The 27,134-nt window shown below is 43.8% G+C and overlaps 1 protein-coding gene across 1 annotated transcript in view; it reads right to left on the reverse strand.

Moving 5' to 3' along the window:
- The window catches only part of SNUPN (snurportin 1), a 402,681-nt gene that overhangs the window by 155,602 nt on the left and 219,945 nt on the right, over nucleotides 1–27,134 (reverse strand). Inside the window, exon 4 of the mRNA XM_069624560.1 lies at nucleotides 10,003–10,107. Within this exon, the coding sequence (XP_069480661.1) occupies nucleotides 10,003–10,107 (105 nt within the window). The remainder of the gene's footprint in view (nucleotides 1–10,002; nucleotides 10,108–27,134) is intronic.

Here is a 27,134-nt window from a genome sequence, read left to right on the forward strand (position 1 = left end):
TATATTCAGCGTATAATGTCATACCGGAAAGTCAGTCAACATCACTACAGTGATCAAAAACCTGGGCCTTTCAGGAAGAGAGCCCAGTTAGAAAAGGTTATTAATTCATGCAGATAGATTAGATCAACTAACTGTGCCATTGCATTCTCACGAAATTGGAGCAAGAAATTACAGATCTGAGTATTTGCAACAGCTAGATAATAAAGCAGGCTATTGGGAATATCAGTGGCTTGTAATATGGTAATGTACATACGGCTACGTTGGATGAGCCAACAGGACCTTAATGATTGAAGCCTCAATTCACATCGAAGAGCCTCTCCAGGCACAAACAGTGGGACCCCAAAATTGATCTCAATATTTTCCCTTCCAGTCCTTCAATCCATCCCATCAGCTGTCCAGGAAATGCAGCCAGCCCATACAGAGCCCCTGGAACAAGACTTGTTCAATATAGGGCAACTTGACCCTCTATATTATTACCACCCTTGAGGCAGATACATTTTTTTTTTAAAAGAAACCTTTTCTTCAGGATCTTTGATCGTATGAAATGTGTAACAAATTCCAGCATTGGGGAGCTGCAAATGGTAAGCCCCAAATATATATATACATATATATAATGATCAACAATTTCCAGTCTAGTCCCATTCATAGACCAGATAAAAACCAACCTACTGGGTCGAACACCAAATATCAGTATTTTGGTTTTGCAGTATGATTAAATTGTTTTGATGCGTATATATGGGCAATGTGTCAATTGATTTCTGTAGCCCAATTGGTGTGCGAACCAGCAGGACAGTGTCATCTGCATAGCCAAGCCATGAAACCGCCTGTGTTTCAATCTGTGGTGGCACCTGGCGAGGTTTTAGAATGGTTTCCAACCATTGGGGCAGGAATCGATTTTGGGGAGGTTCTGCGGTCTCATTTTATGGGACCGTATTCTTTTTGCATGTTTACCACTTCTAAAAGTATTTCGGTGGTCATAGGTGCTTCTGCATAGGTCCTCCTGCCACTACATCCCTTTTTATCTCCTTAAGAGTATATGGTGCAGGGCCGCACACAGGGCTTCCAGGTCCATGGGTGCTTCTTAAGTACTTCCTTTGTGACCTAAATGATATCAACCTCCATTGATTTCAGGAGACAGGCTTGTGTCAGCTAATATTTAGGTTTAGCTTCACCAGGGGTGCAAGTTGATTAACTGCATTAGTAGCCCAATGTACCTTTGTGGTAGTCACTGGGGTATGTGGTGACAAGGAATGAGGAGTCTGACCAGGTGGATGAAGCTTTTGGCTATAAACCTTTATTCAAAGAAAAAATAAACTTATCTGACCTTAACTATAATGGGGTTCCCCTACCTAAACTAAAGAAACTCAGGTGCTCGTCCGGAAGCCTGTGAAAGTCCAACTCAAAAAGCACTGCCCCAGTCAAAAAGCTCCAATGTCATCCCTGTCACTACAATAAACAAACACTAAAGATCTGGTTCTGATCATGACCCAGGTGAATGACTCCCTTCTCCTGGATGCTCAAGACACCAAGTCTTCTCAAAAGCAAATGTTCCACGTTTTTCATAGCAAACAAATGGTTCTACAGGATCCTCGTGGAGCCAGGAGAATGACTCACTTCTGCTAGCTGGTTCCCCAACGTTCTTTGCAGTTTTCAACAAAACAGACGTTTGCCCTCTTTTGTTTAGAAATAAATCTCCTTGCTTTAAGAGGGAAAACCAGGGGGGAATTTGACCCTTGGCTGATCCAGTGCATGACAGAAGACAAACACATGCAAGTCCCGAGGAATAATCTCCAGGGGGTGCAGGTTATTCTTCTTGAGTCCTGCACAGTAACAGGGGAACTTCTCTTGAAGGGCATGTCCCTTCGCAGCTTTGGAAAGACTCCTGCTCTTCGTATCAGGGAATTTTCAGAGGATGCTATTCTCTGCTTAAGCTGGGTCCATTACCCACTTTGTCGGGATTAGTGTTACGCTCACCTGGTATCCACAGGGACGCCACCCAGCCGGGTTACTCGCTGGTATGCTTCTCAGCTTTGCCCTGATGTGGTCTGCGGGGAAGGTTCTGCCTTGTGGTAGAATTAGGCGTGCTCTCCGTCCTGCCTTCTTTGCAGGGGTGCGTTGTCTTTCATGGGCGAGTGCGGTCCAGTTACTTCACTGACGCCGGCCCGTTTGATATTGTACAGGTAGGTCTTATTGCTGTTCTTTAGTTTTGTTGCTATCCTGCATGCCTTTCTTTGTTTAAAATGTCTCTTTTTTCTCCCTTAGGTATGCGGAGCTTCAGCGCGGCGAACTGGCTTGGTTGAGCCCCGCTGGTAAATGATGGCGCATTAAGAGCGCTATGATGCGGTAAGTAAGCGCTATGCGCAGCGCTGCGAAGTCTTGCCTTTGCTAACCTGTGTTTTTCTTCCTTGTAGGTCGCTGTGTTCTTCAGCGCAAGTGGAATGTCCGGAGTGGTGCCAGCTGAGAGGCGACCAGCCAGGTAAACCTTTTGAGCAGTTCGTAATTTGTAAATGTCTCCACTGCTTTCTTTAATGTTGCCTCTATCTTCCTCTTTCAGGTTGTTCTGTCCGGGAGGCTTGCAGATTCGAGGAAGCTGTTCTCAGTAGCTGCGAGTGTTTAAAGATGAAGAATGCAGGTAAGATGCTGCTGCTAATGATGTTCCTTTTGTCTCCTTGCAGGTTCTGCTTCTCCGAGGTTCGAGGGAATAGCTGGACACGGTGAGCGTCACGTTGCAAGCTGCAAAGTAACGCAAAGCGTGTTGTCTTGCTCGGGTGTGGTTTAAATAGCCCCAACAAAATAGTCCAGGTAAAGTAGTCCCCCTAGGCTGCCACATCCAAAACACTAGACCGCATAGCTTGGTTCTTAGGAACCAAGCTATGTGGATGCCTCCATGTTGGCTGAAAATACAATAAAGTAGGTCCCAAGCACATTGTTTTTCATGGTGTATGAGCCTGGCGCCATAGGTGCCAGGACTGGCCCCATGAGGGCTTTTGAAGAGGATGCCAGGCTCTAGAGGCCCAAGTCCTGACTCCACCTGGCCAATGGGTTTGCCAGAGGGTGTTTTGGGCAAAGGTCGTGACAATTAGTCACCGTCAGGTTATCCTGTTTTTATGGTGTGGGCTAAGTGTCCTTCAGGGAACAACTTGCCTACACTGCCACGATTCTCAGCACTTTGGGTGGAGCACCTCTACAAGGTGTGAGAAGTCCACAGGTATTCTCCCATGTAGACCCCGGGAATCCTCTATTCAGGTGGCCAGGGGAGGGCTGTTACTCTCGGATCCCAATCCGTGGGGTTGACCAGAGTGGGAGGATCACCTGGGTAGGGGAGTCCAGGGTTGTGCCCAGGGGAGTACCCTGGGTAGGACGCAGTATCCCAATGGGACGAGAAGCAAGGAAGGCTAAGTTCCAGAGGCTTTGTGGGGTATTGTCATCCAGACTCGGTCTTACCCTTTTTCTTCCACTCAAAAGGAAGGAAGACAAACAAATCGGAACAATCACCCATTAATTAAAGTTACCCTGATATTCCCCATCAGAAGAAATTAGGAACACCACTCAGTCAATATCATAAACATCACTGTAGTCCTGAGGTGAGAAAGAAGGCTAAAGACATTGTCCATTTATTATCAGAAACACAACTCCCTATTCCTATTTCTGCATTACACTAGGACGAAAAAGAGGTGACTAGGAGTAATAATGATTACCCATAAGAACAACCTAGAGCAAATAAGGGCAACCCACTTTAGAAACAACCAATGTCCCACTAACAAGGGTCAGGCAAGTCAGGCCAGCAAAGCCATAACTCACACCTGCAGCCTGTTAAAGAAGCACAGGTGTATAAAAGTTGGTGTTCCTGGCAGAAAAGAGCAGCAGGCGAGCCCTTCTCAGTCTCAGCCCAACTTGCTACCTGGACCAAAGGAGAACGGGACGCCGGAATGCTGACCCAGTGTGGCTTGAGGGTCGCAGCGTGGCGAGGGAGCCGTGTCTCCAGGGAGCCAGAGCAGGTAGCGTGGCCGGTGAGTTTCTGAGTAAGGGGAAACCCAGCACGCCTGTGAGGCTGAAGCGGGAGTTTTGCTGAAATATATTAACCCTTTTTGTAAGCTTGAAGTCCACTATTGACCATACAGGGAGATGCATCATGGTACTTGTAGTGAAAATACAAAAAGGAAGATATCTGCGAATTACCTATGAACCGTTAAACTAATTTGGACCGAACATAAAATTGTACAGAAACAAGTTTTACCAAAGCCAAGAGGGCCTGTATGAAAGCTAAAACATTGGGCTGGCTTCCAGGCAGGGGAAGGACCCAGGAGGGCCGCAGAGATCCCAACGTAAAAACCACACGGAAAGCTAAAGCAGTGGAGTGGCCTCCAGGAAGGGGAAGGACTCAGGAGGGACGACAATGCCACACAAAGAAGAACTAAGGAAAGCATTGATGCTACCGAAGCACGTGCAAACTGTATGGGAAACACTGAAGTCGTCATGCATGGAAGTGTGCACTATCGAAAGTCTTCAGAGAGAAGTACCATGGGAGTGAGGGTCGAATCCAGATGAGGGACGTCTGGGTAAGGCATTGTGACATTTTTTTTCTAGTTTGTGAAAACCTCAAGATAAGACCCAGATTCCGGCGAGGGAAACGTGAGAGTTCCATTATGAAAGAATATTGTTGCTTTATTCAAAGTCAAAACAGACCCGGCAGACCTGAGGGGTCAGTTGTAAAAGAATGTTGTATCAAAACTGACAGATTTATGCTGAACCAAGGTGAAGGAAGCCTCGCAAAGATTGAACTATTGAACCCAGGACAAGCTGGGCCGACACTGTGGTGTGCACGGTATTCAAGTTACTTCAAAGTTTGCAAAACGTGTGAACTGTGTAAGTCAGCCATCAAGCAAGAACTCCTTTGGATCCACCCCCCCGTGATTTGAACATGGGGAAGGGAGTCACAATCCAGTAACATTGCTATCCTGATTGTATTTGATTCACCTTTTCGTTTTTTATTGCATATCCTTTCACCCTGTTATCGTATAAGAATCAGGGCAAGTGTAGGTTTATTAGATAATCCTTTATTTTGACTAAAAGACTGACGAGGACGTATTTTCTTTTATTTAATGGTCGAGATTACTCCCATTATAGCGTTAGGGCAAGATAGGAAGTTTACAACCCCATTGAAAACTTTAATAACACTCTGTTGAACTTGCCTCTTTTGTGTCAGTGTCTAACTTGTGATACCATGGCTTCCTCATAAAAGGTATTTCCTTTACTTATATAAATGCCTCCTGAAGCTTCCTGGCCCATCTCGGGTTTGACACAGAGAGGGTTACTTGGGTTCCCGGGGATGCAGCTTAAGTTCCTTTTTATGTACCACAGGTTCACTTCTTTCTTGACCCCAGCAGCAGGCACCACGAAGGTGCATGCTCGTGGTGATACTCTATTGATGAAACTGCAGATACCAGAAGGCTGTAGGAGAGCTGTCAATACCATCGGAGGCGGCTGTCGTTCTTACGGCAGTGCGACTTGACGGCAGTAGTGAGCTCTCTAGGTGCTCTCCTCTGTTGGCGTGCGTTGCCTCGGGCTCGTTCCTCCTGGAGGGGGATTGTTCTTGTGCTTCGTTTCGTCATGTCATGCCGTGCCCTGTTGCACCCACGGAAAGTCTGGTCTGGTGCTCCGAGCCTACGGCTGCCTCGTCCATTGTCCGCAGGTATATTTTCACTGTCTCATAGTCAGTGACTGCTTTGTTTTTAAACAGCTTTTTCTTTTACTTTTACTCTAAAAGCACACTTCGCTTGGCCAGTAGCTGCAGTCCTGCTGTATGACACTTCAATTAACCTTATGGCTGATTCCCCGGTTTCCATGCCATCCCATAAAAAAGACCGTCTTGCGGAAGTCCTAGCCCATAGCTGTCGTAGAAGAGAGCGCATTCGTACCAGGCATTTTAAGCCTTTGCCAGAGTCCCTGGGCTCTTCCGAGGAGCCCTGCATGATCTCTGATGCCGGTCTGGCCCCTCCCTCAAGAAGCCCAATAACTATGGGCATATCCAATAAAAGTCTTTCAGCTCATGGGGAAGTCAATGTTAACAGCTCTATTTTGCAGGTTAACAACACCGGCCCACTTACTTCGACCACTCTGGGAATGCTTAGCTGTAAAGACAACACCAACAAGATTTACCAAGTGCCTTCCTCAATCTCTGAAACTAATGAGGATTGGCCACCCTGTACCATATTGGCTCCCTATTCCCCAGGGGGGGGGGCGAGTATGAACAATCTCACTCCCACTTCGCCTCTGCCCTCTGTCTCAGTGAAGAATACTGACATGACTTTTATGTCTGAGCACTGGATCTTTGGAAAGAGACTCTCGTAACTGAGCTGAATAATTGTAATAACTGAGGATTTGGACGCATGGCTCACGTCTTTAGATATTTCTGCAGAAAAATATCTTGTGTTTTTTTCTTTAGAAATGCGCATGCAGCCAATGCTCTATCTACGACTGTGTCGTCTAATATTAAAGTATCCTGTTCCTCTCAAACTGATCGGCTAGAAGCAGATAACACTTCATTCATGAGCGTGTCGTCTACGGTTAAAGTAACCTGCTCTACTCAGACAGATCCTCCTCATAAAGAAGCCGGTAATCCTGCTCACTCGACAAGGGCTCCATGTACTGGTGTCGGGTTTGACCTGTGCCCCCCTCGTAAAGATGCATCATCCTCCCTTGCTCCTTTAGTGAATAAGTCACCACAGATTCCCAGAATGGCTCTGCCGGAATCCTCCACTGTACCTGTGCCAGCATGTTCAGCTAGCTATCAGGAGTCGCAGAAGCCCAAAAGGACAGACCTAAGGACTGTGCGCCTTTGGAAATCCAACATGCCAGCTCTGAAGAATGAAGACACTAAGGCCCTTGTGTTGGACAATCAGAACTTTATTATTTCTAATGTCCCCAGACCAGTTAAGAATGAACCCAGTGATGCACTCCGTAATAAAGTCCTTGCCTGGCTACGTGCAAGGACGGGGCCTGGCATAGTGCGCCCCTCTGATTTGAAATTCTTGTGCAGAATTGACTTGGCCAATTCGTGTTCCCAAGGGAATAGTGACTGTATTTTGGTGGGATATGGAACTGGTACCCTGCCCATGTATTTGAAACTTTGTAAACATTGGCCTATGGGCTCTACAAATCTAGAGCTTATTGCCTAATTTACTGTTTTTCTATTTCTTAGTAGTAATTTGATGTGCCTTGTTCTAATGGGTCCCTCAATTTTCTTTTTTTATGTTTCGTAGTGTGTTACTTAAATCTCTCACTATGCTTCTTATTTACATATCCCCCTGATGTTTTTCTCTGCGGTTTATTCTTACGTATTTATTCTGTTCTTTATTCCATTCATTTTGTTTGTAAGTTTTTGTTTTTGTGTAGCGCTCTGAGGCCTATGGGTTAGTAGCACTTTATAAGAATAATAAAAATAAAAAATAAAAATAAAAATATATCGTTCACGAATTGGGCGAGTTTGTTTTCACGGCCACTTGTTGCTGGCTGTTCGGCGGAGGTTTCGGATCACCCAATCCACCCATCACAGGTCACGCCACTGTCTGATCCACCTTCTGCTAGTTTGCCTCCGCAGCTCTGAAGCAGTCTTTGCTTGGTTGTCACTGCATAGTTGTCGGACTGCACGGTCCACCCATTACAGAACACACAACCACCACACCTGTTCCACTCTTTCTCTGCTTTAGCCTCCGGCCTGTAAGTGACACTCTTTTCTCGCGCCTCTCGGTTTCTCTTCGCCCTTTTCTCAAACTACCTCCTTGTGGATTCACACTGTTCGGTTTCGGATTCCGGACTGGCATTTGACCGATAGTTTCTTCTCTCAATCGGTCCACCAACCTCTGGTTTAACCTTTAGTCTCCTGCGACTAGTTCGTTCTCTTCACCAGTTTTCTCTTGGATACTTCTCAAACTCTCAGCTGACGCTGTGTCGGCCGACGAGAATTTCTACTACAATCGTCTTCACCACACCTTCCTCCGTCTTCAGATATCGAGATCTTTCTCCCTTCTCCGGATATCGAGCTCCGTGTCCTTCCTTGCTGTTCAGTTTAACTAGCAGGGACGGCCCCAGCGGAACGCCAGTCCAATTGACAGCAGCTGATCGAGCCTTCGTCCCGCTCGATTGTAGCATTCAAGTTCTTCTTCATCCCTGTACCTATGACATCAGGATGGGTTGATATTTTACAGTAACACATGGTTTCGGACATGAGCTTATACGTAGAATGTTCTGGCATTAACATTAGCCTGTGGATTTGGTATTTAAAGGGGCAGTGTCTCCCAATTGCGTCCTTATCCCCAGGAGAGGAGTCCCTCTCCATGAAATCCTCCTGCATGTTACCACCCCTGGGGGGACTATTGGTCACCTCTCTAGCCTCATGGAAAGGGGCTTCCCCCCCTGGGGAGAAGTGACGCCATCTGAAGGATCGTCACAGGTAATAATGGGCAGTTTTTAAGTCCTACTCTTGGTCATGTTGTTTCAGGGGATTCCTTTGTTCCGAAAAGCCACAAGGCAGGCCTAAAATGGCAGATGTGCACATGTGGGCCCTTTGCGAGCCCAAGCTTGCACTCTCCATAGTGGTTTGAACTGGTTTAGACTAGGTCCTGGCAGGCCTTTACACTTGCTACCCACAGAGTTGGGTATACATTTTCGCAGGAACCCTGTCTTTCCGTTAGGGAAGATGGTTTCACACCCATCAATGGAGAGCTGTGAAACATCTTCAGTAAAATTCAGGACAAAGAAGTAGTATGCACAAACACATGTATTTGTAGAAAAATAGAGAGAGAGAAGGGAAGGGACAGATTGGCATGTGGAATTGAAGGAATGGACTGTGTTTTTGCACATACATATTTATATACTTTAAGTTCTGACTGCATCCATTAGTGAATTAATAAAATGGATTTGATCACATAGTGTACATCAATGTATAGTTAATGAGGTTGCTCAAAATCATCAAGTTGGATTGCTAGAATATTGCAGAGTACGGGAAGGAGTACGTCAGAATACGTCAAAGGTACAAAGCGAGAGACACGTAAATAAAATACTTGAATCTTTTGCGTGCCCAAACCTCTCGGGCTACCGTGCTAGTTAAGGGGTGGATGTGAGGGACACAGAGCACCCTCTTCTTACCTACCTAAATTAGGGCCCACCCGCACACTTAGTGGCAAACCAAGATCAATTTATTTAGGTCATATATACATATTGTATTTATCATTTATTTAATTTAATTTGGTTAACATGACATTCATCTATGTCTTAAGGGCACTCAATGCATTAAGTAAAATGAAAAGTATCAACTACAGAACACTTTAGAAGCTCAAAAAGCACATAGAAAGACAATACAAGGGTGCAAAGTGCTTTCCCAACATTTTCCTTGCATGAAGGTTAAGTGTTCCAACAATGTCTCTACCTCCAATATCAACGTCAACTTAGATCTTTCCATAACAACAAACCTATTCAAATATGTTTTAAATATTTTTATTTTGTCTTACAAAATTAGACATTATAACAAATCATATGGTTTCTCAAACTTGCTGGATAACTAGTAAAACATTAAGAACCCATGTAAACGCTGTAATTCTGACCTTTGCTTGGTAAGGAGCACCTCCTTTATCAGAATGTTAAACCACACAAACTATTTCATACAGAGCATTCAAAGCAGCTCTGGTAGTACCGTGAATGAAATGGTTAATCTCCATTCTGGCATGCAGTGGTCAACATTGTTTTTGGAGCCACAATAGCAATGTTGGTGCCTTGTTTATATATTAAACCTTATTGTCCAGCCATGAGACATACAGATCAGATAGAAAACACTGCCCTTCTGGTACAGAGTAGCAAAAGCTTTCTCAATGGAGCAGTAGGTTTAAGAAAATGCCCCATTCTGGAATGCACAGAAACTGACAAGCTGTGTAACTGTACATAGAGGTGTGCCAAGTCAAACACAAACATAGGCACGAAGAGATGAGCTAAAGCACAACTCCTTACCTTAGAGGCAACAACGAGGGATCTTTTCCCTATCGGACACACCACCAAGAGCCAATCCTTTGACAGATCTGGGGGGACATCGATCAGCCACTCGGACAGCATCAACTGTGAACCGTATCAAGAAAATATCAAATATATGCATTAACAGCAGCACTAAAACCACAAACAGTGCATGAAAAGTTCCACAATGCATCAGTCTTTACACTTCATTTGAATGAGAGCATAATGTACCCATTGTCCAGTCAGCATTTGTCAAATGTTTTGTACCTCAACAAAGAAAAAGCTGCTACCCTAAAGTACACACACACATATCAGCCACAGATTGACCTAAGTGTAGTAAAGCAGAAATCCTGCAAATGGACCTCAAATATTCAATGTAATAGAAGTTTGTTTTAAAACAGAAGCAGCTCAAATGCAAATCGACGCATCACACAGAATAGGTAAAGCAGGTTGTGACAGGGTCTGGGACCTGTCCCTTTCAAGAGGGGTTTAAGAGATATCTCATCCTGGGATGGGAGGCCTACCAGGGATAGTGCCAGAGCCAGTCCTCTGCTGTGCGGGAGTTGGGAGGGCCTCAGTCCCTTCTTAATTTGCTAGCCTGTTTCACCATCAATCATTCCATGCCTGTATTGCAACATGCTGGGCAGTCTGTTTCTATGTCTCCTAGGAACAAGTTCTTTACCAAGCCGGCATCTAAAATGCTCCGGGAAAGCTGTATACAAACTGGGATATTGACTATAATGAGAGCGGGCAGCTATTGACAAACACAGGCGTACTCAAGTACAAAATAAATGGGGGGCCCAAGACACCATTTGTGTGCTTTTTTGCCTTTACCATCTCATCTGGGGAAATAACAGACAGTGGCTGGCCCGGGGGAACTAGGTGAGGGAGAGAGGCAATGGAGAGGGAAGGGAGTTAATCCAAGTGAGGCATAAGTGTTTGGAAGGCACCAAAAATAAGTAGTTACACTGCATTCGAGAACTTAGAGGAAGGATCATCTTGATTGTTCCCAAAGGGATTATTAGATAGAAAAGGCATTTGCCTTTAGGCCATCACATCCAGTTAGACAGTTTTTTAGAAAGTTGGTGTTACTGATCACTATTAAGAAGCCTGGGGTTGAGGAACACCTGGGTCAGTGAGGGAATCGACCCACACTGCAATAGAGAGTGAAATCCCCTTTACTATTCTGAAGAAAAAAAAACATTGAACTGTCTTCAGAGGTTTGCGTATTCGTGAGAACATGTGTACTGATAATGGAATAATTTCGCACATGTTGACTGTAGCAATGCAAGAGTCGGAAAAGAAATACACAGGGGCTCGCTTAGATGTTTTGAAGAAAGAGGGTACTTATTTGCTCTACTTAGTTGAGCTGTCTGAGGATTGCTACTCAAAGACTACTACCAGAGGAAGCAGGTCTTGTACATATAATGTAGGTAACACAAATATCCTCCATTTCATATAAGAAAGACGGAGGCTGGACTGTTCATGGTCCACCCAGAACTTCAAAGAGGCCTTTACTAGTCAGCTTGAATGCCCATAGAGACCTCAATGTTTTACTAGCCTGGATTCAGTGCATGCATACAATGGCATTAAGTGGAACGGTGGGCGAGGGGCCACGATCACGGCAGGATTGTCTCATGTAGACAACATACAACGCAAGTAGGAACAAAGTCCAACACAATTACGCCATAGTCTGAAAGGAGAGTATCATAATCATGTACCACTTAATTATAGTGATACAATCAAAGTGCAAAGTTGCGTGGGCTCATGGGAGTGGTATGCCTGATATTTGTACCATTGTTATGCAAGGTCACCAATCCTTGGCTATTACTAAGCCTCAAGCAATCCTCTGAAGAATGCGGTCTCCACCAACATTCAGTTCACAGACTTATTTAGAAGAATAGAGTTGACGCTTCATACTCCAGTCCTTTTCATTGGCCTCTGGATCTGAACCATTTCAATTTTTCTTAATTTCTTTGTGTCATTAGTCATATATAGACTTTTTACACAGTGTTCTCAAAGTTAGGAAAGTGCACTAAAACATAAATAATGCATTTATCATTTCATTCAGTACATTTAATTTAAAAGATACATATATATATAAATATATCAAACTAGAATTTAACAGTTATTCTTAAATATGAGATTATCTTTCTTTTTACAATTAAGTGCAATTCATTCAATATTTTCAGCAGTTCTATGACTAATGAGATCTCTTTACCAGCCGAGCGTCTGTGGCAAAATCCTTGAGCTTTTAACCAATCATTGTCATGAACAAATTTAGAGAAATAGTTCTCACAAACTAATTGTATGGCTGGACAAGTTATCAAAAGATGCCTCATGTCCTGAACTGACCCTTCACTACAAAGAAAAAGGGGGAGGTATCGCAAAGAGCAACTCGCGATACAAACGGGGGCACAAACCATAGCAGACAGATAGCTGCTAAAACACTTTCGTCCAAACTCTTAATAACTTTAAATGAGACAGTTCAAAAAGCTTTATATAAGGTTTCAAAATAAGGTAAGTATTAGTCAAAACAAGTGACCAACAATAGACTCTTGTCGGTAATATTTCAACAATTTCAACACACAAATTTCATATAAAAGAATCTCCGCACAAGTGATCGTTCAATAAATTTTTCAAAAACACATCAGAGTTATAAATTCAATTGTTGACAAGCTATTTCATTCAAATAATATACACTGATATCTAGACAGAGAAGTGCTGTTGTTGTGTCTTCTGTCCTATACTACGCGTTTCGGGTTCGTTTTAACCCTTCTTCAGGTAATGATATCAGATAATTCTTTCTGTAAAATTAATAGGAGGTAATTATTATAATATCAAGTTGCTACAATTCTTAGAAGAAAAAGAAAAAGAAAAAAGAGACTAAGGGCTGTGATAACCAATCACTTAACTAACCTGTACTTGAGGTCAAAAATCTGGGTCAATATTCGTAAAAAGTTCACTCTGTGGACTTCCTGAACCTAAAATTGACAGAAAATTACAACTTACTGTCAAGCTAAAGGTAGTTGTTAATAGTGAGTGTAATGGCGATCTGGAATGGGACCAGCGGCGCAACGAAGCGCTGGGTCCCACTCTCAGATCGCTGTACTGAAAAAGAACTTTCATTGCTCACCTATCGGGGTAGTCGATGCTAGGTATGGAGATCGTAGGGTACTTCAACTTTTCCAAAGCCGCCTCTTGAGAAACAGTGCAAGCGGCTGTAATAAATAGACAAAGGTATTGTTGTTTTAAATCTATGCTAGAAGTACATGACTTGGATAAACTATTTAACTTTGGCTATGAGGCGTTTACCTGGAGCTGAGTATGGTATGACTTCCTTGATTGAAGTGTTACCGTTCCACGTCGTTAATTTCCAATTACCATAGAGAACAAGACGTATAAGGTCACAAGACAACCTTTAAGTGTACGTGCGTGAAGCTTCGCATCGATAACTGTTGCCATATATAACGTGGCGGTACAACCGCTGTAGAACTCTGTTAGAAAGGGGGATACAATCGCACCCCCGTGTTAGTGTACATGAATTAGAATCACACCCTATCTCACGGGTTTGTATTAGTCGCTATAGCGAGAGAGTTACCTGCTTCAATGAATACGAGCCTCGCACCGCGTTTGCCTGACGGGAGTGCAGCGAACTTCCTGTTTCTCCTACAGTTTCAGCGTAGTTAGTGGCGACGTGTATGAGTAAATAAACTAGAGTGTAAGGGCGGTTCAAAACGGCGGCCATGTTGGAAGAAAAAGTAAATAACGCCTATCCATGCGATTGTGTGAATGAGAGCTAACCTGGCCAGTATTGTAGATTAATAGTTAATCTAAGGGACAAAGGGAGCTGACTGCCCGTTTTGCCTACTCTCTACTTGGAGTTTCATTCGCTCACAGGTTTATCGGTATCTGACCGATTTACGATCATTGTTGCCAACAAGTTATAGAGTTACAAAACAAATTTTCCTCTATAAGCACCTTACAAAAATATCAGGTGCATGTCTCAACAGTTTGTATGCAACAGCTAAAACAAACAATATCGCTTCTAAACATATGAAATGTTTTAGATCTTCAAGAACAGTGATAAACATTAAATCACAAAACATTGCAACAGATAGTCCGTCGAAAAGATATACCCCATTAGAGCTCAAAAAAACAGTAATGAACCTTCAATCACAAAACTCTGTAGCAGACAGTCCGTCACAAAAAAACAATACAAATCCCATTCTAAGTTCATTCCCCGGGGAGCCATTGAGTCCAATTTGTCTATCCAGAATGTTTCTCTTTGTTGAAGCAATTTTTGTAAGTTGCCTCCTAGTCTAGGTAATTTAACATGTTCCAGAATTACAAATTGCATTTGTGCAATTGTGTGATTGCGTTCATTAAAATGTTGTGCTACTGGAGATTTCATGAGTTTTAGTCGCACATTAGATTTATGTTCGCACCATCGTTGTTTGGCTTTCCTGCCTGTAAGACCCACATAATAGAGCCCACAGGGACACTTAATGCCATAAATAACACTCCGAGTATCACATGTGGAAGTGTGATTTAGTGCAATCTTGTTGCCTTTATGAGGGTGATGAATGTAATTACCTTGTAGGACATTGTGACAGCAGTTACAGTTGTTACATGGGAGGGTTCCCTTAAAATTGCTCATCTGTAATTTCTTCGCGGAGAAGTCTGATTTAATCAGACAATCTCGGATTGACTTGCTCTTATTGTAAGCAAAAAGTGGAGGTGTCGGAAAAAGGCTTACTAATTTAGGATCAAGTGATAATTTCTCCCAGTTATTTTTCACTATCTTTTTAATCTGTTTGCTTTGTTGCGAGTAAGTAGTGACATACACAATGTCTGTAGTATCTTTCTTGGCAGTTGGACTCAAAGCTTGTTGTCTAGTGATGTTCTTGACTTTTTCTTTATCATTTTGTAGCTGTGTCTGGTCATAACCTCTCGAAAGTAATTTCCTGGTTAGTTCATTCGCTTTTTTATCAAATTCATCTTCTTCGGATACGATTCTTCGGTATCTCAATAATTGGCTCAGAGGGATACTTTCGTTGTTTGTGGATGAAAGCTAGATGCAAGGAGCAGACTATTCCTATCTGTTGATTTGGTGAATACAGTAGTGGTGAGTTTCCGCTGATGTTCATACACCATTACGTCAAGGAATTCCAATGATGTTCTACTCATTTTGTAGGTAAACTTGATCCTTTGTGCCAATGTGTCCATAAACTTGATAAATTGTGTTAGTTCTTCTTCTGTTCCACTCCAGATACCGAAGAGGTCGTCTATGTACCTTGTGTAGAGTTTCAATTTTTGATCCCACATCCGATTATTAAGTACTTTCGTCTCTTCTAGGTATGTCATGAAGATATTTGCGTAACTGGGAGCCATCACGGCACCCATTGAGGTTCCAGAAATTTGAATATAATATTTGTCCTCAAACATAAAAAAGTTATTGTTCAATACAATTGTAAGTAGCTGCATGACAAACAGTCTATCAGACTTAATGTTGCTGGTTGTTCTTAGGAGTGCCCATTCGATTGCCTCAAGTCCTGCCTGATGAGTAATATTTGTATAGAGGCTGGTGACGTCCATAGTAAACAAAATGTCCGTAGTTGGATCAAAGGAAATCGTTGTCAATTTCGATAGGAAATCATTGGTGTCTTTGATGTAGGAACAAGCCAGTTGTGCTAGAGGTTGGATTATTTTATCTATATATTGTGCAAGTGGTTCCAAGAGACTATTGCTAGCCGCTATTATTGGACGTCCTGGTGGATTCTGTAGATCTTTGTGAATTTTCGGTAAAACATAAATAACCGGCATGATTGGATGTGAATTTGTCAAAAACGCTTTAGTTTTGTATGAAATAATTTCCTCTTCTTCTGCCGCATCTAAGGTTTTCTTGATTATCTCTCTCACTTGTTCGGTTGGATCTGTATTAACTTCCATATAGGTCTCTGTATCCGCAAGTTGTCTTTTCACTTCTGCTTTATATTTCGATGTATCTAATATCACCAAGGCGCCACCCTTGTCAGCCGGTTTGATAATAATTTCTGGATTACGCCAGAGTCTGTCGAGTGCTTGTTTTTCTCTCGCAGTCCGATTTGTGCGCCGTTTTCTTTTGAAGTTGATTTTCTTAAAGTCATTAAGAACAGATTTTTGAAAAGATTCCAAAATACAGTTCTGAACCGGAAGAGCAAATGTACTCTTGGATTTCATTTCAAGAAATTCAGACTGAGTCTCCTTTTCAGGTATTTCAATTGAATCAAAAAAGACTAAGTTTCATCTACCGCATCAGTTTAAAAAAGCTGATTTTTTCTTTCAATAAAGTACTCGAATAATGGGGAACAAATGAGAGTCCCTTTTGGAGCGTCTGGTGTTCAAATTGACTTAGTTGGTATCTAGAAATATTGACTACTAGGTCTTCTTGGGCTGAGGGAGTACTTTTTTGAGAGGATTTCTTTTTTTTGCTGCGTCGGATCTTAGCCGGTCTAAAAAAGAATAGGACGTGGGTGGTATCTCTGAAGTAGGTGCTGTGGAAGTGCTAGGCGTTTGGCTAAAGCCACGTTGTTCTTTCTCTGGTGTTCGTGGCTGATGTGGGCGTTCGCTAGGTTCTTGTTGGTTTTCTACCTCACCGCTCGAAGCTTCAGAGGTATTCGTAGAATTGTTCGGCGTTGGCTTGTTATTAAAAAAGGGTCGTTTATTTCTTGAGGAGTCCTGTTGTTGATAGTATTCTTTCCATGTATATAAAATGTCTAGTTTATAGTCTAATGTATCTCTCCTGAATTTGCGAACTTTTTTTGTCTCCAGGCCAGTTTTGAAATCATCCAATTTGCTATTCACCTCCTCTAGTAGTTGTGACAGTTCCTCTTTGTAAATAAAAGTCGAAAGAGCTTTCTTCGTATTTTCAATATCCGTTTCTAGCGTTGTCAATGATTTTGATAATTCTTCTATCGTCAGAATGATAAGATCCAAGGAACACTTGTTCAATATTTGTCTCCACCTTTTAATGAACTCGGGATTTTCTTTGCACAATGTAGGTTCGAGATCAATTCTAAGTCCTCTGGGAATTCTTTGGGATTTGTAATATTGTGACAGGGTCGTTGCATGTAGTTTCTGATTGATTTCACGGCGTATCAACCTCTCTAGTTGATATAGAAGTTGTTCAGGTTTAGTTGAGGAGCCCAGTTCTTTTTCTGTTGTTTTAATAAGTTTAAGAATACGATTGGCTTCTTCTTCAGAAAACGCTAAAGTTTCTGCTCGATTAGTTGTAAGGCTCTCTATTTTAGAAAATGACATGATATTGTGTCAAACACAATTGGTGAAATATCTGTGGTGCAACCTCTATTATTGGTGTAGCAACAAAAGAATACTAGAAACAAAATTGGTTGTAGAGGTGCACACTTAGTTGGTTAGGATAAAGGAATGTCAATATATGGGATACATTACTCACCGTAATCGTATTTCTGATGCTTGTATCTGCTTAGATTCACATGCTGTGCATAGGCCGACATCTAGTGGAAGCTGCGGAGTATTACAGTTTGTTTTTCGAAGTCGAAAAATGGGCGTCGACACAGGGCGTGCCAGTAATACTATCCCTAGTGTGACGTCCCCTGTACCCATGATCCCTCACGCGTCTAGGATCCCCAGATTGTGTTTTTCCTGACATGAGGTAGCATGAGGAGTAGCGTGAGTACAGATAGTCCAAGCAGATAGACAGAAAGGTAAGACTACAAGCAACCATGCGCCTTCTCTCGGAGGGGAGGAAGGGTGGGTCGCATGTGAATCTAAGCAGATACAAGCATCAGAAATACGATTACGGTGAGTAATGTATCCCTTCTGAGGCTTGTGGAATCTGCTTAGATCACATGCTGTGCATAGATTAGCGAGCAGTACCAGAAGAAGGAGGTGGGATGTGAGAAGGGTCATGAGCAAACAGGTGTCTTAGAACCGCTTGTCCCACTTGTGTATCTGCCTTGGAATGAGTGTCAATGCAGTAATGCTGAGTAAAAGTGTGAATAGAGCTCCAAGTAGCTGCTTTGCAAATGGTGTCAAGGGGAACATTTGCAATGAAAGCCAGAGTGGCCCCAATGCCTCTGGTAGAGTGGGCCCTTGGCGTAAAAGGCAGAGTTTTTTCAGAAAGAGAGTAACACAGCTGTATACAGTTGATAATCCACTTTGAGATAGCGCCCTTAGAGACGCGATCCCCCTCTCTGCCTGTAGCTACGGAGACAAACAGTTGATCTGTTTTCCTTAGCGGTCTGGTTTTATTTACATAGTATAAGACCGCCCTACGCACATCTAGGGTGTGTAGTTTCACCTCAGCTGAGCTTTGTGGGTTTTGGAAGAAAGCCGGAAGCTCGATGGACTGGTTTACATGGAACTTGGATATGAATTTTGGTGAGAATCTAGGGTGTGTGCGTAAAACCAGTTGTCCTTGTGGATAGTAAAGAAAGGATCTTGCACTGACAGAGCCTGAATTTCACTGACCCTTCTTATGGAGGTAATGGCTACTAAGAAGGCCGTTTTATAAGTCAGGTGTTTGAGACTACTTTTATGCATGGGTTCGAAGGGGGGCCCCATGAGCTTAGATAGCACCACATTGAGATCCCATCCTGGCGGTGGGTTCGAGATAGGAGGGTGAAGTCTCTTTACTCCTTCCATGAAGGCTTTAACCACTGGTACTTTCCACCACGAAACCTTGTTATGGGATGTGGTGTAGGCTGAGAGGGCTGCCAGGTGTACTTTCAGAGAGTTAAAAACCAACCCTGCATCCAGCAGGTGGAGCATGTATGTTACAACGTTGGAAGGAGTGCAATCAACCGGGTTGATTTGTTTACTCTGGCACCAGATAACGAATCTTTTCCACTTGTCAAAGTAACAGTGCCTTGTATTTGGTTTCCTAGACTCTTTTAGAATGTCCATACACCTCTGTGGTAATTTGAGATGTCCAAACTCTATGACTTCAGGAGCCATGCTGCTAGGTTCATAGAGTTGGGTTCCTGATGCACTGTTTGACCTTGTTGCTGGGACAGAAGGTTGTACCAGGCTGGGAGTCTGATGGGCTCGCATACCGCCATCCTGCGTAGGTGTGGAAACCATGGTTGTCTCGCCCACATGGGAGCAACTAGGATGAGCGTCATCGATTCCTTGTTCATCTTGTACACCACCTTCCTGATGAGAGGAGTTGGTGGGAAAGCGTACGCAAACATCCCTGACCAGTTCATCCACAGGGCATTCCCCTGGGAGTCCGGTTGTGGGAACCTGGATGCAAATCCTGGGCATTGTTTGTTTTCGCTTGTGGCGAATAGGTCTATAGTGGGGAAACCCCACTGAGAGAAGAGATCTTCTACTACGTCTTTGTGAAGGACCCATTCGTGTTCTTCTGGGAGGGAGTCTCTGCTTAGAGCATCCGCTAGGGAATTGAGCTCCCCTGGAACATGTTGCGATGACAGGAAGATGTTCCGTCTGAGTGCCCATCTCCATATTTTCTGGGCAAGCTTGGACAGATTTGGCGAACGAGTCCCTCCTTGCTTGTTCAGATAGAACATGGCTGTCGTGCTGTCCGTCCTGATCTGCACCGACAAGTTTAGTAGATGGGGCTCGAACGCCTGCAGCGCTCGGAATACTGCCAGAAGCTCTAGCAGATTGATGTGGTTCTTGGCTACTGAGTGAGACCAGAGACCCTGAGCTGTGTGGTGGAGATGGTGAGCTCCCCACCCCGTCAGGCATGCATCTGTAGTTACCACTGCCTGTACTTCGGGATCGTAAAAGGGTTTCCCCTTTGCGAGATTCTCTCTTGTCCACCAGTGTAGGTTCTGTACGAGTGTTGGCGAAACGACCACTAGATCGTCCCACTGACCACTTGCCTGAGACCACTGTTTCGCCAACCATTCCTGCATGGGACGCATGCGCAGACGCGCGTGGGGGACCAGGTAAATGCATGACGCCATCATGCCGAGTAACCGCATAGCTTTGCGTACTGTTATCTGTTGACCTGACTGATAATGCGGAATTTGCAGAAGTATGTTCCGAATTCTTTCTTCCGAAGGGAAGGTCAATCCTTTCTGAGTATCTAGGATAGCTCCTAGAAACTGTTTTGAGGTGCTTGGCACCAGACTTGACTTTTTCTCGTTGATGGAGAAGCCTAATTCGTGGAGGAGGTCGATGGTCCTCTGAATGTTTGACCTGCAGATTCCTGGGGTTTCCCCCGTTATGAGCCAGTCGTCCAGATAAGGGTACACTGGGATTGCCTCCCTGCGTAGGTGTGCAGCTGCCACCGCCAGTACCTTGGTGAATACCCTTGGTGCAGAAGCTATCCCGAAGGGCAGTACCTTGAATTGGTAGTGGCGACTGTCCACTTTGAAGCGCAAGTATTTTCTGTGCGCCGGGAGCATGGAAATATGAAAATAGGCATCTTTCATATCCAAGGTTGCCATGTAATCCCCCTTTTTTAGGAGTGGGATTACCTCTTGTAGTGTGGTCATACGGAATTTTTGGGGCTTGACATACTTGTTGGCAGGCCGTAAGTCTAAAACTGGGCGCATTGTTAAATCTTTCTTTGGCACAAGGAAGTAAGTTGAATAGATACCCTTGTTTACCTGGTGTCCCGGGACGAGTTCTATCGCGTCCTTTTCTAGCAGAATGGCGATCTCCTCGAGGAGGATCTTCTGATGTTGTAAAGAGTGGACTTTTTGTCTTGGAGGATGGTTTAGGGGACGTTGCAGTAGTTCTATGCAGTACCCATTGGATACTGTTGACAGCACCCATCTGTCGGATGTTATCCCTTCCCATGCCTGGGTGAAACTTGATATTCGTCCCCCTACTGGGGTTGCATGGGAAGGGACCCTGAACTGAGCGTCACTGCTTTGGTGGAGGCGTGCCTCCTCCTTTACTGGGGCTGCCTCTGCCTCTACCACGTCCTCTTTTACTACCCCTACCATACGCCTGGGTAGACTGTTGTGAGCTGGTGTTCCACTGTGTACCCTGGGTGTGGGAGTAGCTATTTCCTCTATTGGAATTTTGGCCGCGGGTGCGACGAAAATTGCCATTCCCTCTTTGGTTAGGTGGTTTGGTAGTTAACTGGCCAAGGGATTTGAGGGTGTCGAATTCCTCCTTAGCGTTTTTTAGAGCGTCCTCGACTGCCTTCCCAAACAGGAGATCACTTTCCACTGGTTTGTCTAAGAGCGCAGCTTGTGTTTCTGCTTTGAATCCCGACTGCCTCAACCAAGCATGCCTTTTGATGACAGTCCCCTCTGCTATAAGTCTACCCGCATTGTCAGCGGCGTCCAGAGTTGCTTTTACAGTGCAGCCTGACACGTTCCTTCCTTCCGCACAAATGCGAGCTAGCTGGCTTTTAAGGGGTTCGGGAGCAGAGTCTATTAGTGCTGCCACTTCTTCCCACTGGTGACAGTTGTAGCTAGCCAACAGTGTGGTGGAATTCGCGATTCTGGCTTGGTAGGCTGCCGTGGAAGCTACTTTCCTGCCAAAACCATAAAGTTTTTTACTTTCTTTGTCGGGGGGAGCCTCAGAGGAAGATAATGGTGTACCAGCTCTTTTGCGGGTGTTGGTTACTACTAGAGAGTCTGGCTTAAGTTGACCTCTAATATATAGGGGGTCCGACTGGGCTGCTTTAAACAGCTTCTCCACTCTCGGATTTACAGGTCTTGTCAGGTTTGGGTTGACAAGGGATGGTGCTATTCTGCGTTGAACAGATTTTAGGATGGGAATGGTCTGGGCTACTGGCTTCCTTTCCCCTATTAGTTCTTCCGCAAAGTCCCTTTCTTCCTGGACACCTTGTGTGTCTATGTGGAAGTGGTTAGCTGCCCGAAAGAGCAGTTCATTCAGGAGGGGCTGATTATCTATTGGGGAGTCAGACACTGGGGCTTCCCTTTCGACTGGTGAGTCCATTCTGAAAATATCTGGGCTATTTTCTGGCTCATCCTCGTCTTCGTCTTCGCCGTAATAATCTGATCCTGCAGGATCTTCTGGCGTGTCAATTTCCTGACCTTCTATAAGGGAAGAGTTTCCTTGGTCTGTAGGGAAGAGGTAAGAATAGGGTTGGACCTCGATGGGGTCTAAAGGCCTAAATGGTGTCTCGATCCGGGGTCTTTTATTTGAGGGGATAGGGTCCCTTGACCCTGAGGGAGAATCTTCCTGAGGGTTTAAAGCTAGGAGTTGTTCAGGGTGTCTTTCGAAAAAATTCGCCAAGGAAGACATCCTTGACATTACTCTGTCAATGTCCTCGCATGACCAGAGTTTTGAGCTTGGGGTGACCTTGCTGGGACTTTCTATGAATTGGCCCTGAGAAGACTTGGTCAGTTCTTTTGTAGTGGAGGACTGCAAGGGTTGTTTCCTTTGCTGTTTACCCCCTTCCCCGTGGGTGGAAGTGTGTTTCCCCTTTCCCTTATCTTTCGACGCCTGGCGTCGAGGATCGGAGGTGGAATCCCTGTCTTTCGAACTAGCCTTCGAAACTGGCCCCTCTTTACTCCCAAGTGATGTACCCTTTTCCTGGGGTGCAGTCTGGGGGTGGAAGTCGTGTTCGTCTCCGGACGATTGATCTTCCGGGATATTAATGGTCGAGGCACTCTGTGCAAGTGTGGAGGCTTGCCTGACGTCGTGCGGCGACCTCGACCGGGACCGCCCAGAGGACGTCCTTTCGGACCGCTCCTTCTGTGCCTCTTTCCGAGGTTTCGACGACGTCGAATCTCGGGTGGATTTTTTGTGTTTAGCGTGTGTATGTGTAACGCTTTTGTCGCCGGGGGACTTCCCCATAGTCGCCGGGACGGACGACCTTCCGAGGCCGGGGACGTGCGTTCGGCTGTCCTTCGACGCCTTGGTGCCCTCGCCGTCCGAAAGTTCGGCGTCGCTGCCGTCGCTGAAGGTACCCTCCGCCTCCATAGCTGCTAGCTTGGCGTGGTGGGCCCAACGCTTGGTGGAGCGGTCCTTAAGAGTTTTTGCCTTAAACCTGCTACAGGCCCTGCAACCCGTCTCGGGGTGGTCTCTGGGTAGGCAAAGGTTGCACGTAGCGTGCTTATCTACCCAAGGGTATTTCTTATTACACTTGGGGCAAAACTGAAAGGGCGTACCCTCCATACGCGCCTGTGGGCAGCGGGCAAGTGTGTGTAGGTAATAAGGTGTCGAGTGTGGAAGTGTACCACCCCCACTCTCCCTACTTGTAGGGCCGAGGCCAGCGGCCCAGGCCCGAGCCGAGGCGGAAGCCTCAAGGCCCAATCCGTCGGGTATTCGACGTTGATCTCCTCCCCGGTTCGGCGTCGAGATGTTGATCGACGAAAGGTTGGCCAAACGGGGCAAATTAGAATTAGTTTAGAGTGAAAATATGGCAAAGCCAGGGAACTCCGATGAAGTGCTTCCGACCAGAATGGCGGAAAAAAACAATCTGGGGATCCTAGACGCGTGAGGGATCATGGGTACAGGGGACGTCACACTAGGGATAGTATTACTGGCACGCCCTGTGTCGACGCCCATTTTTCGACTTCGAAAAACAAACTGTAATACTCCGCAGCTTCCACTAGATGTCGGCCTATGCACAGCATGTGATCTAAGCAGATTCCACAAGCCTCAGAAATAATGTTACTTCGTAGTGCTCCCTGTTGGGATCTATGCTACTAGACCCAAACTGTAAAGAAAAAGGGGGAGGTATCGCAAAGACCAACTCGCGATACAAACAGGGGGACAAACCATAGCAGACAGATAGCTGCTAAAACACTTTCGTCCAAACTCTTAATAACTTTAAATGAGACAGTTCAAAAAGCTTTATATAAGGTTTCAAAATAAGGTAAGTATTAATCAAAACAAGTGACCAACAATAGACTCTTGTCGGTAATATTTCAACAATTTCAACACACAAATTTCATATAAAAGAATCTCCGCACAACTCACTATTAACAACTACCTTTAGCTTGACAGTAAGTTGTAATTTTCTGTCAATTTTAGGTTCAGGAAGTCCACAGAGTGAACTTTTTACGAATATTGACCCAGATTTTTGACCTCAAGTACAGGTTAGTTAAGTGATTGGTTATCACAGCCCTTAGTCTCTTTTTTCTTTTTCTTTTAAGAATTGTAGCAACTTGATATTATAATAATTACCTCCTATTCATTTTACAGAAAGAATTATCTGATATCATTACCTGAAGAAGGGTTAAAACGAACCCGAAACGCGTAGTATAGGACAGAAGACACAACAACAGCACTTCTCTGTCTAGATATCAGTGTATATTATTTGAATGAAATAACTTGTCAACAATTGAATTGTATTGAACGATCACTTGTGCGGAGATTCTTTTATATGAAATTTGTGTGTTGAAATATTACCGACAAGAGTCTATTGTTGGTCACTTGTTTTGATTAATACTCACCTTATTTTGAAACCTTATATAAAGCTTTTTGAACTGTCTCATTTAAAGTTATTAAGAGTTTGGACGAAAGTGTTTTAGCAGCTATCTGTCTGCTATGGTTTGTGCCCCTGTTTGTATCGCGAGTTGGTCTTTGCGATACCTCCCCCTTTTTCTTTACAGTTTGGGTCTAGTAGCATAGATCCCAACAGGGAGCACTACGAAGTAACATTATATATATTGACATTCCTTTATCCTAACCAACTAAGTGTGCACCTCTACAACCAATTTTGTTCCTTCACTACAAAGGTCACATTCTCCTTCTTTGCGATCTAAATGTTGCAATAGTCTTATAGTTTCTTTTGTTTTTACCACATTAAGGTGGAAGCGCAGAGGTTCAGCACGCCACTTAAGGTTTAGAAATCTTCTTAGGTGGGGCAAAACATTTACTTGGTTTTTCGCAGATGGCAACATTTCTAGTGTTTTTGAGATCACAGAATGAAGCGCTGGTTGTGATCTAATCTGTTTTCGCTTTGTCCGGATATACAATGAGGGTTTCACTAGTTTCACATTTATTGAGGAGTTGATCAGCAAATTGCTGTAGTTTGATAGATATTGTCTTTTTTGTGAATTTGTGTGAAATCTTATATCTTCATATAGAGAATTTCTGCATGGGTTTAAAATAGATCTATGTAAAAGTAATACTTTCCCCATCAACTTCTGATTGTAGTGAATGTAAGCCCAGTTCATATCTAAGACGAGCCGTTAGTGACACTGGAAGTGACCCATAGACTACCTTCAAGCAAAGACAGCAAAGACCAATTAAGTTGGTAGGCAATGGGGTCAAGTTCCATTCCGTATAACATTGCCGGGATTACCTTTCCCTTATAGAATTTTAGCAAGGGTAGGATTGAGAATCTACCCAAAGGGATGAGTAGTTTTTTGAGTTGACTCATGTATTGTGTGATCTTACTCTCCAATTCCACAGTCAGATCTTTTAATGACTTGGTTATTCTCAAATTAAATCCAAGGTACTTTGTCTTTTTTACTACAGGTAGAGCATGGTTGTTCATGTACCATTTACATAGTTTTTTACGATTCGACTTTCATCCTAGGATCATTATATTAGATTTACTCAGGTTGATTAATAGTTCATTTATACCAGCATATTGTTCTATTACTTTTATTAGATGTTGGAGCTCGATAGGAGTGTGATCAATCAGGGCAATATCAGCATAAGATAGGAAGTGAGCGGGACATTTTCCTATTTTAGGGCATGCAAGCGTGTGTGTAAGCAAGAAATGTGCAAGATCTGCAAAGTATAAATTGAAAAGAAAGGCAGCTAAAATGCATCCTTCGAAGAACTCAGGTTAAACCTAAGTGCAAGAGCGCATCGAGGAAATGGTGCAGGGATTGAACCCATCTATCCGTGAACCTGACTAAATACAAATATTTGAGAACATATAGTAATAAGGCCTTGATTTGAGAAAGGCTAGTGGATGTAGCCGAAACACGTGTCATACAAGGGCAATTTGAATAATAAAAACCTTTTTTCTTTGCAAAACTGGATTTGGCGCCGTCTTTAACCTGAGTTCTTCGAATTATGCAATCTACATCAGTGGTTTAATTGGCTTTTTCAACCACAACTCAAGACTTGACGCGAAAGAGACGTCACTTTTGTTTCAAAATATTTGTGTCTATAACCTATATTTGTCGCCTTGACAGACTGTGCCTACAAAGCCATAATCTGAATAAAATGCATCCTTGTCTCACACAGTTGGCAGTAGGTATATCGGGAGATAATTCTATGCTTAGATTTAATCTGACCCGAATTAAGGTGTGCTGATGGAGAGCTATTGGAATGGCAAGCAATCCTTCGGGAATTCCCCACATCTTTAGTTTTGCCCATAGTCTGGCCTTATTGACCAAGTCAAAAGCTTTAGTTAGATCTATAACTGCTATATTTGCAGGCTTGGATTTGTTATGTATGCTTTGGTCTTTGATGGTATAAAGAATGAAGCCATCAAGTGTGGTGGAGAGACCTTTATAAAAGCCAGTTTGTTGCTTGGCGAGGAATGATTTACTTTCGGCCCATATTTCAAGGTCTTTTAACACTAGGCCAGTGGTCGAAGTGTACGAAAAGAAGTAGTGGAACTATGCTCCGTACTGACCTTCCCAGCTCCCCACAAACCCATTCGCCACACACCTTCCCACATGCAATGCAAACCCCCAAACACATGCACCTACTGTTTAAGGGAACGTTCAGTGCAGTGCACTGAAAGTGCAAGTTTAAACTTCTTCCTACACTTTTCTTCTTTTTTTTAAAATCAACTTTATTTAAGTTTTAGAGCATCATAGACATGCATACATTTGATAACAGATCAGTAGCATATATGTAATACTTCTTACATGTCGCTTCTTCTTTGCCCCTACCCGGGGTTTCAGTATATTTCAATGCCAGTGCTCATTTATAATAACAACATAGGAGAAAGAAAAAAGAAAATGTAAATGTTAAACTTTCCCTCCTTTCCCAAACAACCCTCCCCCCAACTTAAGGTGAAGAAGTGACTTGATCCTGTCTTGTTATGTCCGATGGATCCCTTCAAGTCTAGTATTCAGTTTTATCAGATAACAGGTATTGCACAGAGCAATCTGGGTTTATAATACATCTGCTCTCTGTCATCTGTGAACTCGTGCAACGGTAGCCATGTATTCAGGTATTTAGAGTAAGAGCTGTGGGCCAAAGCAGCCACCTTCTCCATGGCCATCACCCCC

The sequence above is a fragment of the Ambystoma mexicanum genome, chromosome 11, assembly GCF_040938575.1.
Source record: "Ambystoma mexicanum isolate Mex_15411 chromosome 11, UKY_AmexF1_1, whole genome shotgun sequence".
Lineage (NCBI taxonomy): Eukaryota > Metazoa > Chordata > Amphibia > Caudata > Ambystomatidae > Ambystoma > Ambystoma mexicanum.